The 19,893-nt window shown below is 39.6% G+C and overlaps 1 protein-coding gene across 4 annotated transcripts in view; it reads right to left on the bottom strand.

Moving 5' to 3' along the window:
- Positions 1-19,893, bottom strand: part of Rps6ka5 (ribosomal protein S6 kinase A5) — a 165,121-nt gene that overhangs the window by 61,128 nt on the left and 84,100 nt on the right. For all 4 annotated transcript variants that reach the window (XM_045154318.1, XM_045154319.1, XM_045154320.1 and 1 more), the window contains 2 exons: positions 15,822-15,937; positions 11,782-11,889 (listed from right to left, as the gene is read on the bottom strand). In XM_045154318.1, coding sequence (XP_045010253.1) covers positions 11,782-11,889; positions 15,822-15,937 — 224 coding nt within the window. The remainder of the gene's footprint in view (positions 1-11,781; positions 11,890-15,821; positions 15,938-19,893) is intronic.

Raw genomic sequence — 19,893 nt, 5'->3', positions numbered from 1 at the left:
AAAACATAAAGAAATGCAAGGATGATTTCCAAGAATCAGCAAGAAAATCAGAAAATGAGACAAAAAGGGAGCTGGACAAAGCGATGGAAGTGATACATAGGAAAGTAGTAGAAAATGCAAACTTAATTGAACAAGTCCAAAACTCACTAGAGGCTCTCAAGAATAGAGTCAGCGAAGTGGAAGATAGAAATTCTGATCTGGAAGACAGGATGGAAGAAACAGTTCGAGAGTCCAAAAATTTCAGTAAGTTCAAAAGTTCCTGTGAACAGAACATGAGAGAATTGTGGGATACACTTAAACGTCCTAATATCAGAATCATTGGAATACCAGAAGGAGAAGAATTTCAGACCAAAGGCATGGAGAACTTATTTAACACAATAATTGAAGAAAACTTCCCCCGTCTCTTAAAAGAAAGGCCCATCAAGATTCAAGAAGCAAACAGAACTCCTAACCGACTAGACCAAAGGAGAAACTCCCCAAGGCATATTATCATTAAGACTCTAAACATTGACACCAAGGAAAAAATCCTAAAAGCAGCTAGGGAAAAACAGCACACCACTTTCAAAGGTAACCCCATCAGAATTACTTCAGACTTCTCAATGGAAACCCTGAAAGCTAGAAGGGCCTGGAATGATACTCTCCAAACGCTAAGAAACTATGGCTTTCAACCTAAACTACTCTACCCAGCAAAAGTCTCCCTTATAATAGATGGTGAAAGGAAAACTTTCCATGATAAAACTCAGCTTTACAATTATATGAACACAAAACCAAACCTACAGAAAGTACTCCAGGAAATTCTCCACAGAGAGGAAACAAATAACCAAACACAAATGCCTACAAGAAGAAGATCACAGCAATCAAACCCAGAGTAGATACAAAAAAAAAAAAAAAAAAAAATTCCATGGAAATGCCAACACACCTCTACCACCACAAAATGACAGGGATCAAATCAAATCTCACAGTCATCACCCTAAACATTAATGGCCTTAATTCACCCATCAAGAGACACAGGCTAACAGGGTGGATCAAAAAATTAGACCCCTCAATCTGCTGCCTTCAAGAAACCCACCTTACCACTAAAGACAGAAACCTCCTCAGGGTGAAAGGGTGGAAAACAATATTCCAAGCAAATGGGAATAAGAAACAAGCAGGTGTAGCTATATTAATATCAGATAAAGTTGACTTCAAACCAAAAACAATCAAAAAAGACAAAGAAGGCTACTTCCTACTTGTAAAGGGAACAATCCATCAAGAGGATATTACAATCATAAATCTGTATGCACCAAACACAGGGGCACCGCAGTTCATAAAACAAAACCTACTTGACAATAAAACAGAAATAACCACCAACACCATCATAGCTGGGGACTTTAACACCCCATTATCAGTAATAGACAGATCATCCAAACAGAAGCTCAACAGGGAAGTAAGAGAGCTCAACAAAACCATAGAGCACTTAGACCTAACAGACATCTACAGAACTTTCCACCCCAAATCCACAGACTACACATTCTTCTCAGCAGCCCATGGAACATTCTCTAAAATAGACCATATACTGGGTCACAAAGATAGCCTCCACATATTTAGGAAAATCGAAATAATTCCCTGCATGATATCAGATCATAATGCTATATTCCTAGAAATCAACAACAAAAAAACCAACAAGAGCCCCAACGGCAACTGGAAACTGAATAGCACACTCTTAAACAATAAATGGATAGTGGATGAAATAAAAAATGAAATTGCAAAATTCCTGGAATTGAATGACAATGAGAACACATCATACCAAAACTTGTGGGACACAATGAAGGCAGTCCTCAGGGGAAAATTCATAGCACTCAATGCCTTCATAAAAAAGACAGAAAAATCCCAAATCAATAGCTTAACCATCCACCTAAAGGCATTGGAAAAACAAGAAAAATCCAACCCAAAGAGCTCCAGAAGGAAGGAAATAATTAAAATCAGAGCAGAAATTAATGAATTGGAAACCAAGGAAACAATTAAGGCAATTGACAAAACAAAGAGCTGGTTCTTTGAAAAAATAAACAAGATTGACAAACCTCTGGCCAATTTGATCAAGCAAAAAAAGGAGAGACTCCAAATTAACAAAATTCAAAATGAAAAAGGAGAGATTACAACAGACATCAGTGAAATCGGCAGAATCATCAGGACTTATTTCAAAAACCTCTACTCCACAAAACTGGAAAATGTGGAGGAGATGGATAAATTCCTGGATGCATATCATCTACCAAAGCTAAACTCAGAGCAGAACAACCACCTCAATGAACCCATCACGCTCATGGAGATTGAAAAAGTAATAAAAAACCTCCCAAAAAAGAAGAGTCCAGGACCAGATGGATTCCCAGCCGAATTTTATCAAACCTTCATGGAAGAACTCAAACCAATATTCCTAAAACTGTGCCACACAATTGAAGAACAGGGAAAACTACCCAACTCCTTCTATGAAGCTAGTATCACCCTAATCCCAAAACCAGGCAGAGACGCCACAAGAAAAGAAAACTATCGGCCTATTTCCCTAATGAACATAGACGCAAAGATCCTCAACAAAATTCTCGCAAACCGAATCCAACAACACATCAAAAGCATTATCCACCTTGACCAAGTGGGATTTATCCCAGGAACACAAGGGTGGTTCAACATACGAAAATCTGTCAATGTAATACACCACATAAACAAGCTTAAACATAAAAATCACATGATCATTTCGATAGATGCAGAGAAGGCCTTTGACAAGATACAACATCACTTCATGATCAAAACATTGGAGAGAATCGGCATGGCCGGTTCACATCTTAATATAATAAAGGCAATATACAAAGCTCCAAAGGCCCAAATAATTCTTAATGGAGAGAGACTAGAGGAATTCCCATTGAGATCAGGAACAAGACAGGGATGTCCTCTCTCACCTCTGCTTTTCAATATAGTTCTGGAAGTCCTAGCTCAAGCAATAAGACAGGAGAAGGAAATAAAAGGGATACAATTTGGAAAGGAAGAAGTTAAGTTAGCTCTATTCGCTGATGACATGATTGTATATGTAAGAGACCCGAGAGACTCCATCCCAAAACTCCTGAAGGTGATTAACTCCTATAGCAAAGTAGCAGGATACAAAATCAACGCACAAAAATCGGAAGCATTTCTGTATGCAAATGACAAAGACACAGAAAAAGAAATAAAGGACATAGTCCCATTTTCAATAGCAAAAAATAAAATAAAATACCTTGGAATAACGTTAACCAAGGAAGTAAAAGATCTTTACAACGAAAATATAAAAACTCTCAAAAAAGAAATTGAGGAGGACTTGAAACGATGGAAAGACCTCCCATGCTCCTGGATAGGCAGAATTAACATTGTGAAGATGACAATCCTACCAAAGGCAATATATAGATTTAACGCAATTCCAATTAAAATCCCTACAATGTTCTTCACAGACATAGAAAAAATGATCTCAAATTTCATATGGAAAGGCAGAAGGCCTCGCATATCCAAACATATCCTCAGCAAAAGAAATACCTCTGGTGGCATCACCATACCCGATATAAAGTTATACTACAAAGCCATAGTAATAAAAACAGCATGGTACTGGCATAAAAACAGGAATATAGACCAATGGAATAGACTTGAGGACCCGGATTTTGGGCCAATCAACTATAGCTACTTGATATTCGACAAAGGCCCAAACAATATAGACTGGAAAAAAGATAGCATCTTCAACAAATGGTGCTGGACAAACTGGATAACCACATGCAGGAAACTAAAACTTGATCCACACATTTCACCATGCACAACACTCAAATCCAAATGGATCAAAGACCTCAACATAAGACCAGAAACTCGAAAACTACTGGAAGAAAATTTAGGAAGTACTTTCCATGATATAGGAATGGGAAAAGACTTCCTGAATAAAACCCCAGTGGCTCAAGTTCTTAAACAGTCACTCAACCATTGGGATCATATGAAGCTGAAGAGTTTCTTTACAGATAAGCATATAATAAACAAAGCCAATAGAATACCCACAGAGTGGGAGAAAATATTTTCAGGTTATCCAACTGATAGAGGCCTTATCTCTAGAATTTACAAAGAACTGAAAAGTCTAAACAATAAGAAGACAAATACCCCACTCACAAAATGGGGCACAGAGTTAAACAGGCAATTCACAGAGGAAGAGATACAAATGGCAAACACACACCTAAGAAAATGTTCATCATCCCTAATCATCAGAGAAATGCAAATTAAAACAACTATGAGATTCCACCTTACCCCAATAAGGATAGCCAACATCAAAAGGTCAAATGAAAATAAATGCTGGCGAGGATGTGGAGAAGCAGGGACACTCATTCACTGTTGGTGGGAATGCAGGATGGTACAACCACTTTGGAAAGCAATATGGAGACTCCTGAAAAAGCTGACTATAGAAATACCAACAGACCCAGTTATACCATTACTGGGCATGTACCCTAAAACCTTCAAACCAAAAGCCAGAGAGATTTGCTCAACCATGTTTGTAGCAGCTCAATTCGTAATAGCTAAAAGCTGGAATCAACCCAGATGTCCATCATTAGAAGAATGGATAACAAAGATGTGGTATATCTACACAATGGAATTCTATACAGCAGTAAGAAAAAATGACATAAAGAAATTTGAGGAAAAATGGTTGAACCTGGAACAGATCATTCTCAGCGAACTTACCCAATCACAGAAAAAAAATCGACACATAGTCTCACTCATCTGCAACACCTAACCTGAATTTGCCCAAGATGCCTTACATACCCAGCAAGTACCTCATGGACTAGACAATAAGATGGATGGGAGGGCGGGGAGGGAATCAAAGGGTGGAAAACAGTAATCCGGACCCAAACGGCAATGGTACCATAAAATTCTACTTCCTAAAAGACAGACCAAATGACTGAACCTTCACTAGTCCCTTACAGGAAACACCTGAACCACAAGACACTGGAGAGGGTAGGATCAAGACTGACCTAAATCTCCTACATCTTCCCTCCCTCCCTCTCCCCCCTCCCCTCTATCTCTCTTCTCTCTAACTCTTGTATATTAGTTATCTTTTTCCTCAATTTCTTAGTGGACACTGACCTGTAACCCCCACTTCCAGCTTGTGCCTACAATCCACAATGAGCTTTTGATCAAAGAAACCTACAAGGTTTCCCAAAACAATGACAGACTTCTGTCAGAGTAATTGATGACCCACCAAAGGCCAGTGGTAAGACCCTATTGCTGAAGACTCCATACGCAGCTGACACGTAAAATGGAATGACATGGCTGGAAGCCAGGACAGAGTCAGTCCCCAGACAGTCAGCGTGTCTAGTGCCAGAAGGCGCTACATAGGTGACTGGGGGAAGTGACCAAGATCTGTCCAAGCAACACATTGTTTAACCTAAGTAGCAACAATTAACCGGATGTGATACCCATACAAGTGCAATAGTGGTACACAGCCATGGTGAGGAATCAATTGCTCTTGATTTGGCTAACTGATCCACTAAGTGGTACTAGACCCTTAGCTGGAGCTGGGAAACAAGTCAGAACCATACCCAAACACAATCCCACTCTACAATATCAAGCTACCATCAATCACGGGGTATAAGAGGGCCTACACCTATCAAACTGTCTATCAAAAAAGTAAGTGTTATCTCAATTTTCTGGGTGCTAACTCACTCTCCGTTGGAGAATCTGCTTCTCTTTTCCAGATAGATGCAGATCCTAAGAAGAGAGCTGCCCCAACATACCTCAGAAGGGGCCCAACTGAAACTAAGGACAACTGGCGAAATAAGCAAGGGTGATGTTTTCCTGTGAACTGGATACCAGCACAAAGGGGAAGGAGATCAACGCAGAGAAAAATCAACTCCTACCAAATCAGAGAGCCAGAGCCTCAGAGGCCCCCAACACCTCAGCACTGAAGCAGACCAAAAATGAACCCAACATGGCTCAGGGAAATCTTGCGGAAGAGGGGGCGGAAAGAATGTCAGAGTTACATGTTGGGTCATGATTTTCAGAGACATTTATCATACTAATAACTGGGGGCTAACTCCACAATGCACGACCCATTTTCAATAATAAGGAGGGTCTAATGGGAGGGGGTAGATCACAGATGAGCCTAAATAATGGTACCAAACTGCCTGTATTTACTGAAAAGAAAACTAATAAATTAAATTAAAAAAAAAAAATAATATCACTTGATTATAAAGAGAATAAGATAATACCATGAGCAGAACACACTAAGCACATACAAAATTTGGACAGTTGGTCCCAGACCACATGAAGCCAGAAGGCACTGTATCTGAAACTGAGATATACTGAATGAGAAGTAGGTTAGGATGAAAGATGGCTAGTTTTAGTTCTGAGAATGTGGAGTCTAAGGAGTCTAGTAATAGTCAAATGAATACACTATAGGCATATTTGTGGCTTGAGCCCAGAAAAGATGTCAAGGACAGCAATATATGCTTGCGGATCCACAGCACATAGGAAAGAATATGGGCTAACAAGAGAAAAGGATGCAGAACTGGGCTGTGAGGAAGCCCCAGGCAGAGGAGGATGAGGGTGAGAAGGTAAGTCAGAGGCTGGTGGTGTCCCACTACCAAGTCCAGAGGTCATCTGCCAAGTGACACTAGTAGGCAGATAAGGGAGAAACTAAAAACACTAAAACAAGAGAGGTATCGCATAGTTTTTGCCAACTGGTAGAGGAGTACAAGCCACACTGGAGTAGATTCGGGACTGGATGACATGTATAAATGGGACAGTATACAGAAAAGTAAGAACAAAGGGGAAAGAGAGACAGACAGACAGACAGACAGAGACAGATAGACAGATAAACACAGGGCTAAAAGGGGATGATATTCTGAGATCTTTTTTTCTACCAGTCCATTTATCTCCCCATTTCCTCATTTTGAAATTTTGAAATTTTAAACAGTGCTAGTAGGAAACTAAGAGGCAGAGTGAAATAGATTTCAAGGGACAACCCCAGGAGGTGGAGTAGAATGGAGTAAATAAGCAACGTGCTCACAGAAAGGCAAGGCCCCGCATGAGTTAGGCTGACGCGAGCAGAAGAGGAATGCTAGTAGAAACAGAACCCCGGAAAGGTCTAGCCTGGGTAGGAGGAGCTGGGAAACAGGCGCTGGAATCAGGAATAGAAGGGCCATTAGAGAAAGTTTTAGGGGGCTCAGAGAAAGAAAATTCTCTAGGTTCCTGAGAGTAAAAACTGAAGCCTAGCATGACAGTGTGCCCACTATGACAAAGAGGAAGAAAGCGCGTAGTAAGCTATGAGTAACCACCAAGTGTAGTTACGCAAGACACAGCCAGGCGGCATTCAGTGAGTCAGTGAACTTGACAGTGACTTTTGCTTCAGCACAAACCCAAAATTTCATTTTTGTACACCTATAACTAAGTGCTGTAATTTCCTTAAAGGTGTAGGTATTGACATGACTGGCAGAAAACAGGCTCCTTCTCTTCTGAGGAAAAACCTGGCTGCTCTAGTCACCTAGCATTTCTGAGGCAGGTGCATGCCTACGATAAGATCTAACAACTCAGTCAGCTCTGAATTTTACGGTGCTTTACTTTTGTCTGGGATCTGAACATTTCACTATTGTCCAGGCCATGGCCTTTATTCTACTGCTGAATGATCATCTACATGGCAGTAGATGCCTGAAAATAATCAAATACCAATATAAAGAGCTAAGCTACTTTAAATGCATTAGACAGGAATAGTTATAAAATAAGCCCAATCGAGGCCTCCTCACAAACATCTTCTGCGGCAGGGCTGGGGGTGTCTGGCTGAAGCTTCTCTATAGATGAGGCCAGACAGGAGTGCTTTTAAAACCCCCCAAGTGACAGCATCTGTCAACCTTTTGTTCTTGGTTTCTCAGAAAGGACTCCTCTACAACGCTGACGTGGAGATCCTGCTGTGCTGAGTGAGGTGGTGGGAAGAAGCCAGGACCTGCACAGTGCAGGGCGCCGCTGTTTGCTTTCTCCACGGCTTTTCACGGATGCTAAATCGCCTACAACTAGAATCCCTGCTTCCCCACTACCAAAATGTGGCCCTCATTTTCTTCCCTCCCTTTGAGTGTGTGCACATTCCACTCTTACTTTAGTGTGCTTTAATGAGGAAGCAACAATAAATGTAATTCTCTACATTTTATCAAAACTGTTTTTAACCTTTTAAAATTGCTTAAAACCTTTTTTTTTTTTGCTACTAAAACTTTCACAAACAGGTAATATGTTTTAAAAATCATCCTTTGAAGTAACTTTCTCTAAATCCATCTTGTTATTTTCTGTGAAAGACTATGTTGCTCTTACTACAGCTTCAAGGAGGCAAAGATCACCTCCATCTGCCCATCATTATAACATCTGGCACATAAGTAAGCAGTGAGACTTATTGAATGAGTGAACACAATTAATGTAGGTATGTTAAAAATTAAGATCTTTAGTTTTTATAATTTCACCATTTGATTATCTAATACTGACATCCTTCATGCTTAACTCCCACGTCACTGTTCACTGTGAGCAGCATGCTGTTCAAAAGTGTTTTTGTACTCACTCCTCAGTGACCTATCTGACCAAGAACATGTCAACATTATTCCTGATGAGAATTTCAGGAGGGGGAAGAGCAGAACAGTGGTCAAGGCATCCCCAAATTATGCAGTCTTCATCCAGCCCAGCTTTCCTGTGATGAATATGAGCTACTGGCGCAAAACGTGAAAGCAAGTCAAAACAGGTCCCGGTGATGTGGCTTCTGGATAATAAGTTCATCTCCTAAAACAGTGAGGACACAGCCTTTGCCCGCCACAGCAGTTGACATCTGCACTACACTGCATGCAAGCAGTTATCCAGTCCTTAGCAACTTCATTCCTTTAGGGGCTGTATCATCAGCTCAAGACAGTGGCTTTCTGGGCAATGAAGCCAAATTCTGGCATTTCATCAGTGTTTAACTTGGTCTGATATCGAATTTTTCTCAGCAATGACACTGGCCAATTTGTGAATGAATTTCTCTGTGTGATCAGCAGCTGCTTTATAATGACAGTATCTTCCGTCCTTTCTTTTTCCTTCATTCTCTTTTCTTTTCCTTTTCTCATTCCCTCCCTCACTCTCTCCTTTCCCTTCTCTTCTTTCCTTTATCATCTGTGTATGTATCTCTGGTACTGGACTGATCACTGAAACTTACACAGATAAGCAAGTATTCTATCACTAACTGTATCTCTAGTCCTTTTAAAGTTCACTCTGAGCAGGGTCCCATTAAGTTGATCAGCTGTTCTTGAAGTTACTGAGTAGCCCAGGCTGTGACCTTGAAATCCTTCTGCCCTAGCCTCACGAGCAGCTGGGATTACAGGCTTCTACCACCAGGCCTGCCTGGAACTACAAATCTTTAACAATGCAAGGCTACATATTTTTTTAAATTTCTGCAACTAGCCTGTTGAATACTTACAGTTGCCCTCCACTCTTAGTTCACTGTGATACACTGTCGCATGTTTCATGATCAAAACCACTTAAGTGACTTCAGTTCAGCATGATGCTGACAGATCTACCCATTCAACACACAATCAAGATCTTCATTTCAGCTTCATGCAGCGTTTTTATGTGTCGGTAACTTTTGTTTCAGTGAAGAATTTCAATAGTTTCTCCTCCTGTTTCTTCAGGTTTTATGTGGTGGTCATTCTAATAAAAGACTCTTTGATAAGATTTCTCATCTCCACCGCTGCGCAGTTTCACCAATAGCTTGACTTTCTATGCTAGACAGACGTGAGTGCTCCCTCTTTTTATTATCATGGCTGTCAGGATCTGCAGCCCTTTTGACATTTTCAATATATCTTTACACCACCAAGCAGAGAATAAGTCGACTTTAAAATAAGAAAAGAGTAAGTAATACCACAGGCCTTGGCCCCTTGTGTAGCATCATGGAGAACCTTCTCTTGTGTGGGGCCTATACACAGGCACATTCTCTCAATGTGTGCAGTCTCACACAGGGGAATCCAGGCATTCATGGAAAAGAGACTGAAAGGGTCTTTCTCTTTATTTTTTTAGTTTTTAAATTTATTTTTATTTGCAAGGAGAGAAAGAAAGAGAGACAGAATGGGCATTCCAGGACCTCTTGTCACTTGCAAATGAACTCCAGACACATGCACCACTTTGTGCATCTGGCTTTATGTAGATATTGGAGAAATGAACCCAGGCTGTCAGGCTTTGCAAGCAAGCACCTTAACTACTAAACCATCTCTCCAGCCCCAGGTCTCTCTTAAAAAAAAAAGTTATCTACTGTGTGTGTTACACCAGATGCTTGCTCCACGTCTGTGTTCAGCTCGTATTTGTGGTTTGGGAATTGAACCCGGACCAACAGGCTTTGCAAGCTCCTTTAGCTACAGAGCCATCTTCCCAGCCCCTGAGGCTCTTGTTCCTTAGGGAAGGAAACAAACTGCACTGTGTTCGTGAGATATCATGTTGGCAATCAAAAAAGCTTTAGATTTTGGATTAGGGATGCTTAATTTGGAACTCAAAAATGACTTTTTTTTTTTTGGTTTTTCGAGGTAGGGTCTCATTCTGGCTCAGACTGACCTGGAATTCACTCTGTAGTCTCAGGGTGGCCTCAAACTCTCGGTGATCCTCCTACCTCTGCCTCCCAAGTTCTGGGATTAAAGGCATGCACCACCATGCCCAGCTAAAAATGACATTTTTTATACAACAAAGTCTTACATACAAAATATTCCATGTTCTATAATCAATCATTTACTGGAGAGACAAAATTGGCATTTAAATTTACTTATCTCAAATTATTAGTAGTATAAAATATAATTTTACACAATTCTACATAAATATTTAATTACAAATAATAGATGTAAAGCCTTTAATGTAATTAAAAGCATTGTTATGTTATATAAGCTCTAAGCCTTCCATTTCTACAATCTGGATATTAGTTGGCATGTTTCAGTTCACTGTGAGCAAATCCAGTAAGACTTTTAAAGAATCAGGGCCAGCAGACTCTTGCCACCTGGTCAGAGCTCAAAGGGTCACCACAGGAAGTCCTGCACTGAGAAGTGCATGTGCTTCATTCGATTCTTTTCTGGCTCCCATCCAAGCCATTCTTCTAAAGGGCTAGAAGAGTTACTTAAAATTTTATTTATACTTTATTTTATTTGTAGGAAAGTTTAGTGCATATTGATTTTTTTCAAACTAGAAAACTGTGATACATCCTGTTCAGCTACAATGCTAGCAGGATGGTCCTGCGGTAATTTTAAATTAAAAGTCTCGAGTCTTCCATGTCAACATGTTCTTTTGTACAAAAATATGTAACCCACCTACTGTCCTATTAAATGTTTATTTGGTAATTGATTTTTTTTTTTTCTTTTTGGTTTTTCCAGGTAAGGTCTCACTCTCTAGCCCAAACAGATTTGGAATTCACTATGTCTCAGAATGGCCTTGAGTTCATAGATATTCACATACCTCTGCCTCCCAAGTGCTGAGATTAAAAAGGCACACACCATCACGCCAGCTTGATTTATTTTCACATTATTTACATTCTGCTGTCACTAACTTAAAATTAAAATATAGGACTCTGAAATGGAGGGATTGCTTAGTGGTTAAAGCACTTGCCTGCAAAGCCAAAGGACCTAGGTTCAATTCCCCAGTACCCATGTAAGCCAGATGCACAAGGTGACACATGCATTTGGAGTTCGTTTGCAGTGGCTGGAGGCCCTAGTGTGCCAATCCTCCCTGTCTCTCTCTAAGATAAATAAATAAATAAATTACAAAAAATATAATACTCACTTCATCAGCCACAAATTCTTTACTCAGACCAAAATCTGTCAGTACCACATGGCCGTTAGAATCAAGTAGAATATTCTCAAGCTTAATGTCACGGTATATAATCCCCAACTGTAAAACAAACAAATATACATTTAAGATAAATTCTAAAAATTGACTTAGTATAACATTTATCTACCCTTAAAAAAAAAAGACATTTCTTTCTTCAGATTCCATGGCTCTTAGACACTGTGAAAGCAAACATAAATTCTTCTTTTGAGGTCCTGATGCTTGGATCCCTGAATCTCTTGAATGTGTCTTTGTTCTTCCTGTAATGAGGGTCTCTGGCCAACAACAGGTTTTTTTTTTTTTTTTTTTTTTTTTGAGGTAGGGTCCAACTCTAGCCTAGGCTGACTATGTACTCTCAAGGTAGCCTTGAACTCACGGCGATCCACCTACCTCTGCCTCCTAAGTGCTGGGATTAAAGGTGTGTACCACTATGCCTGGCCACACCAGCTTCTCCATAGTGTCTCCCTGATGACTAATGCATCTTCCTGTCTCTATTCTTCCTTCACATTCACGGCAGATGATCTTTGCGTGCCTTCTTAATCAGTTCTTATCCACTACTTCCTAACAGCTTCCATAAACTTTCCTAATGAACCAGACCTATGTTGGTTATTTCTTTGTTTTCAACTTATATCACCTATGCTTATTCTGTTCTTAACCTACAAATAACTAAAATTTTCCAAGTATTCCTATTTATCCTGATACATTCAGACTCTGTTGTTCTTTAGTTTTTATATAGCATGTATCTAGTAGAATGTTGTGTGTTCTTGCACATAGTGGTTAAAGATCACAAGTTAATTTTAGCCAATCTTTAGTTCTAAATAAGTAATGAAAACTAATTAACTAACATTAAAACAGTCATGTATTGCTTAATGACACGAAGATCTTCCAAAAGCATGCTGTTAGGTGATTTCAATTGTGCCAGCATCACGGAGTGTACTTATACAAGCTGATGCAGAGTCAACATACACCTATGCTGTATGATATCTACCTTACACATTGTTCATTAGCCTAGTCCTCCTGGGGTCACAATGAACAAAAGAGCAAAAGGTTAAGTCAAGCACAAGAGAAAATGACACAGTAAATGAGATGTGTGAAGTTGCTGCTCTAACATGATGGCCTGCTTTACAGAAATCCCCTTTCTGTTAGTAATGAGAAGGAACATAGTCTAAAATAATAGTAAAAAGGATAGCAGATACATAAACAAAACGGTTGTTTTTATTATAATGATCAAGTACTACTGTACTTGGTTATACCTGGTTATATGTGCAGTACTGGCATATTACTGGCAACACAGCAGGTTTACTTACACCAGCGCCACCATAAACATGGAGCAAAGTGCAGTATAATGACAGCTATTTACCACCAAAGGAGAGGAGTTTTTGGCTTCATTACAATCTTATGAGACCATGGTCATTTATGTGGTTTATCACCGACAGAAATGCTATGTGGTGCATGACTGTATGTCTCCCTATTTTGTATTCCATGTAAGGTTTATAGCTGCAACTGTGTAACATAAATCTAGGTAAATTATATAAGAGGCGTTTAATCTACCTTAATTTTCTATTTCATGTTTAATGTTCTGAAACTTTTTCTGAAATATTACATCTCATGACACTACGTATAGGAAAAAGCAGATTCTCAATAATCTCTCAAAACTGAAATCAAAATTATATACAGGAACATTTTCCTACAAGATCTTCAGTGTTTTACAAGAAAGACAGAATGGAAAACATTTAGAGTATGTATTAAACAGGCATTTGGCATGAAGCATTACTCACATTTAACAAGAAGCAGTACATTTTATTTTAATTTTGTGGGGGGGTTTGAGGTAGGGTCTCACTCTATCCTAAGCTGATCTGGAATTTGCTATGTAGTCGCAGGTGGCCTTGAATTCATGGTGATTCTCTACCTCTGCCTCCTGAGTGCTGGGATTAAAGGTATGTGCCACCATGCCCAGTATAGGAAGCAAAATTTTTTAGAAAAGACCTTTTTAAAACACCTGAGAAATTTTATTGAAAATGACAATATAGAAATACCAGATTCTCATTTTAAAGTAAAACTGAGAACATATTTTTTTTCTGAGAAAATATTTTTAAGAACAAATTATTTACTATCTGTTTTACTTTACTATTTCCAAATAAACTTCCATTTTTGTCTCTTCTTGGGAGATCCAATATTAGTTCCTATATCTATATTAATATCACTGACTTTGTGTACACACATCTTTTAGGCTGGTAAACTAGTGGGCTGAGAACTCACCTGCTGTACCTGCTTTCCCTCCATGTTTACGCCTACAACCAGTTCCATTATGTTCTCTGTCTGTGACTTACTACTGCTTAGTACTAATAAATGTTCATGGATTTTTCCTTTAGCAAACAGAAAGAACACAACTAAAGTGTTATTAAATACTTCATTTCCTAGCTTACTCATTGGGGGGGGGGTGTATTGCTTGTTTTTATTGTGATATTATGGTAAATTCCACTGTAGTTTTTACATTATAAAACACTATATCTAATCATAAAATTAAAAGTTCTTTGTAGCCTATTATGGAGTCCTGTTTGTTTCTTACAGATGTTTAAACTATTTATAGAACACAAAAAGCAGCACAGGCATAAAGCTGGTCACCCCACTGAAAATTCTATCCGAAGTTCTTTCTTCTCTGTTCTGTCGACCTGTCTCTATTACCTGTTCTTTTGCCCTCCTGTTACTTACACATTTTCATTCACTTTTTTTTTCGAGGCAGGGTCTCACTCTAGCTCAGACTGACCTGGAATTCACTATGTAGTCTCAGAGTGGCCTGGAACAGTGATCCTCCTACCTCTGCCTCCCGAGTGCTGGGATTAAAGGAGTGCACCACCACGCCCAGCTCTCATTCATTTTTTAAAGGACAGCGTCTATGTAGCTCAGCTGCCTTCAAACTCATAACCTTTCTGCCTTGACTTACTGGCTGCTAGAGTGACAGAGCAGACACCACATTCTGCTCAGTTACTCTTTTAGTCTTTGCTGCTTGTATGAGTATTATTCTGAGCCATCTCCCTCCACCTGTCCAGTCTTGTTTCTGTTCTGGGCTACATCTGCCCATCTGTCTTTTTCTTGTATCTATCTGTCTAGCATCATTTGTCACACACTCTTCTATCTATTGCCTCCATCTCTCATTGAATCTCCCTGCCCTTCTAAAACTTCTTCCTCCTTCTTCAACCCCCTCCAATTCTCTCCTTTCTCCCCAAATGTATAATCCATGATGCACCTGTACTGTTAAAAGTCAGTAACTGGGGCTGGAGAGATGGCTTAGCAGTTAAGCGCTTGCCTGTGAAGCCTAAGGACCCCGGTTCGAGGCTCGGTTCCCCAGGTCCCACGTTAGCCAGATGCACAAGGGGGCGCACGCATCTGGAGTTCGCTTGCAGAGGCTGGAAGCCCTGGCGCGCCCATTCTTTCTCTCTCCCTGTATCTGTCTTTCTCTCTGTGTCTGTCACTCTCAAATTAAAAAAAAAAAAAAAAAAGTCAGTAACTGCAACCTAGTCAGGAAATGCACTCTGAGCATGGACCAGGGAAGGGTGCCAGGAGTAAGTCATAATTAAGGAAATACATCCTGTGAGTTGTGGTTTTGTTTTAAGAACAGCTTTTATTCTGATACTGCTTAATAATAAATAATGTGTTAAGATTTTTTCATGAAGGCACAAAAGCTCAGGTCCTACTTCTAAATATAAAGAAAGGGGGAGTTATTTATTTATATACTAAGTTGGGGGTCTCACTATGCAGCTCAGGTTGGCCTTCACCTCGTGGCCTTCAGGTCTCAGTCTCTCAAGGGCTGATATCACAAATTTACCCCAGTAGGTACAGCAGAAAGTAAATTTCTGTTATGAATCTGAGGAAACGTGTGCCATTCACAGCCTCTACCAAGACAATGCCACATGAAGACATTAGCTTGTTTTGCTCCATCAGCACCTCAGTTAACAGACTACTCAGAAGAAAGCTCCAGAGAGGAAGCATCTTACCTTGTGCAGGTGTTCGAGGGCAAGCACAATCTCTCCAATGTAGATCTGCACTTCATGCTCTGTGAAACGCTCTCTTTGAGAAAGATGAGTAAAAAGTTCTCCACCATTTATATAATCTAAAAATTAAAGATATGTTTTCTTTCTTTGGCTTATATTCATAAATGAAAGGAAGCATCTCCTTTTAATCACATTTGATTAAAACTGATTTTTTGTATATTAACATAGGGCACAGAGTATCATTTATAAAATGTTACTAATTTCACATTGTGATACAGCTTCATAAGATAACAATGATCCTGAATGAATCAATCAATTTGCAGGGCACTATCACTATAACCATCACATAAGAGCCACATAATATTTAAATAGACTTTTCCACTTATAGCATTATGAGAAACATTTCCCACCAGTGTGCAATATCCATGTAACTTGCTAAGGAGTGTTAAACATTAGCCATGACAACCAAGGCCAGAACACACAATGCACAAGCAAAACCCCATTTTGCCACATGTGATGGCTGCCAGTCACTACTAGTTTTAAGACCAATAAGCAGATTCTCTGCTTTTCAGAATTGTCTATGCCACTTCCAAAACTGTGTCACCAGGCAGCGGGTAGCTTTTTTATTGTTCCTTGGAGATACAGCATAGGGCTGGGGCGTGGCTCGGTGGGCAAAGTGCTTGGCATGCAAGCACAAGGACCTGGGTTTGGGTCACATAAAAGCTCATCATTATAGCACTGGAGCAGAGGATTCTTGGGCCTTGCTGGCTGCTAGTCTAGCTGAATCACTGACCTGTGAGTTCAGCAAAAGACCTTGTCGGAAAAAATAAGGTGGAGAATAATTAGGGAAAACACCTGACCCATACACATATGAACATGTATACATGCACTACACACACACACACACACACACACACACACACACACACAGCACAGCTGAATCAAGGCACTCAAAATAGATCCCATTTCCTTTCAATTTTCTTATTTGTCCAAAGAGGAATAATAAAAGAGGATACAAAATGCTCAAAAAGTAAGAAATAAAGCCGGGTGTAGTGGCGCACGCCTTTAATCCCAGCACTCATGAGGCGGAGGTAGGAGGATCGCTATGAGTTCAAGGCCACCCTGAGACTACATAGTGAATTCCAGGTCAGCCTGGACCAGAGTGAGACCCTACCTCGAAAAACAAAAACAAAAAAATTTAAAGTAAGAAATAAAAACTGGAATATTAGCTAACAAAAAAAAAAAAAAAAATCATAGGGGGTAGAAAGAATGTCAGAGTCCCATGTTGGGATATGCAGAGTCATTTATTGTACCAATAACTGTGGGCTAACTCCACAATGCATGACCCATTTACATCAACAAGGAGGGGCCATTGGGAGGGGGTAGGTCATGGATGAGCCTAAACAATGGTACCAAAGTGCCTGTATTTGCTGATAAGAAAACTAATAAATTAAAAAATAAAAAAAAATCATGTTGATCATTGACATTAAGATATTTATTGAAAACTGAGTATTGAGGATTTTAAGTACCAACACAAATTAGTGTTACAATCTATTCATAGGATAAACTCTTTGCAAAAAAAATTTATTCTAGGGCTGGAGGGATGGCTTAGCAGTTAAGGCATTTGCCTGCTAAGCCAAAGGACCCAGGACCCACGTTAGCCAAATACACAAGGGGGCACAAGCCTCTGGAGTTCTTTACAGTGGCTGGAAGCCCTGGTGCACCCATTCTCTCTCCCCCCCCAACTTTCTCTGTCAAATAAATAAATAAATAATACTAAAAAAATTTATTCTAGCTCTATCAGCGACTAGATGCTACCATACTAAGACCCAAAATTTGTGAGTGAGAAACAATTTGTATCTAGAATAGTCAAAATGCAGCTCAAAGCCTGTTTCCTGAAATATGTGAAAACTGTATCCTAGGTATAGCCACTTGTCAAGGTACCATAATCTGAGAAAAGGTCAAGGCAAATTCTTTATAAACTCATGATTGTCCTTTTAACTTTAAATTCCAAAAAAGTAGATACAAATGAATTAAAGAACATCAATGGTTAGTTGTCTTACAGAATTATTTTTCAAAGCACTTGTCAGTATTTCTTTTCTAAGACTTTGGTATTTTGCTAAGAGGGGTGAACTTTATCTGAACACAAAGGTAATTATTTAAAAGGTGTGAAGGATCAGAGCATTCCTGTAAACAATGATTTCTTTTATACTTTAAAAATCGTTATTTACTTAATTAACCTAATACTGATGCTTAGGTATAAATATTATGCATAAATAATTTCCACAGTCATGACTCAGAAACAGGCCCTCATGTACTAACGGATAAGCTCTCACAGACCCACAATGGTCCACTCCACCACCTCATGTACTAACAGATAAACTCTCACAGACCCACAATGGTCCACTCCACCACCTCATGTACTAACAGATAAGCTCTCACAGACCCACAACGGTCCACTCCACCACCTCATGTACTAACGGATAAGCTCTCACAGACCCACAATGGTCCACTCCACCACCTCATGTACTAACGGATAAACTCTCACAGACCCACAATGGTCCACTCCACCACCTCATGTACTAACGGATAAACTCTCACAGACCCACAATGGTCCACTCCACCACCTCATGTACTAACGGATAAACTCTCACAGACCCACAACGGTCCACTCCACCACCTCATGTACTAACGGATAAGCTCTCACAGACCCACAATGGTCCACTCCACCACCTCATGTACTAATGGACAAACTCTCACAGACCCACAATGGGCCATTCCATCATCTCAATGTTTATGGCTACTTCAGTAGATCTGATCCCTTTTTCAAATGCTATCCTTGTATTTATTAAAGACTTTTACCATGGCAAGTTTCTTGCTATACTGAAAACAGTTATTTGTACCTGCTTTCTCTGTTAAGTTGAAATTTTAAGCAACAGAACCAATACATTCACCACAACATGCACACCATATAAGCAATAAGCACTCAACAGATGCATTTCTGATGTTAATTAAACAAAAATTCTTTGTATTGTTTTGTGTACATATCTACTTTCTGTTTTGTTTTGTTTTTCGAAGTAGGGTCTTGCTCTAGTCCAGGCTGACATTTAATTCACTATGCAGTCTCAGGCTGGCCTCAAATTCACAGTAATCTTCTTACCTCTGCCTCCCAAGTGCTGGAATTAAAGGCGTGCATTATCATGTCTGGCATTTTTTGCTATTTTATAATCATATAAAATAATTGGATTCATTCCAACATTTTCATATCATTAACTTTGCTCATATTCACTTCCCATTATCCTGTCTTGTTCCCCCTTTCCATTGGTCCCCTTTTCCCCCCAAGAATAAACATTCTTTATATTGGATGTTAAATCTGAAAACAAACACCAAAGCTCAAAAAGATAGTCCACTGCAAAAACAAAACAAGAGCAAACAAATAACAAAAATCCTAATATACTCATATCTCAGAGGAATGGGGGCATAGTCACTGATAGTCTTGGACTACACAATCTCTACTGTTGTCCTGCTTGAGAAAATTAGATTTCTCTGATCACCAATTCTTTATCTACTAAACAGAATAACTACTTATGAATTACTGTTGCTTGGAACACAGGGCTTTTCCATTTGCTAGGGAGACTGAGAAAAAGAAACAAGTCTACAGAGACAAACCTACATCACCAAGCTTCTTACTTATACTTTTGGAACAGGCTGATCTGACACCACAAGATATTCAGCCCCATCAGTATCTTTTTTACAGGCATATGCTATATACTCTTCACGTTGAGCAGCAAACACTACCCAGTCATATAGGCCATAATAAAGCAGATATAGAAGCTGCCCAAGAGGCAGGACAGCAGGGCTCTTGTAGCTGGGTTCTACCATATGGGCAGTGCTGGAATGCACAGAATTGACAGTGAGAAGAGAAATGGTAAGACAAGCAATGGCTACCCTCAGTCTGTGTTCTGTCTGGCATGTGGTACATCTCGCTATGGTTTTAATATACCATTTTCCTGAGTGCCAATGATGTTCATGTTCAGATGTTCATGAGGCTCAATGAGCATTTATCTACCTTCTA

The sequence above is a fragment of the Jaculus jaculus genome, chromosome 7 (genome assembly GCF_020740685.1).
Source record: "Jaculus jaculus isolate mJacJac1 chromosome 7, mJacJac1.mat.Y.cur, whole genome shotgun sequence".
Classification (NCBI taxonomy): domain Eukaryota; kingdom Metazoa; phylum Chordata; class Mammalia; order Rodentia; family Dipodidae; genus Jaculus; species Jaculus jaculus.
The sequence above is the reverse complement of the archived record's forward strand: the minus strand, read 5'-3'. Positions and strand labels throughout refer to the sequence as shown.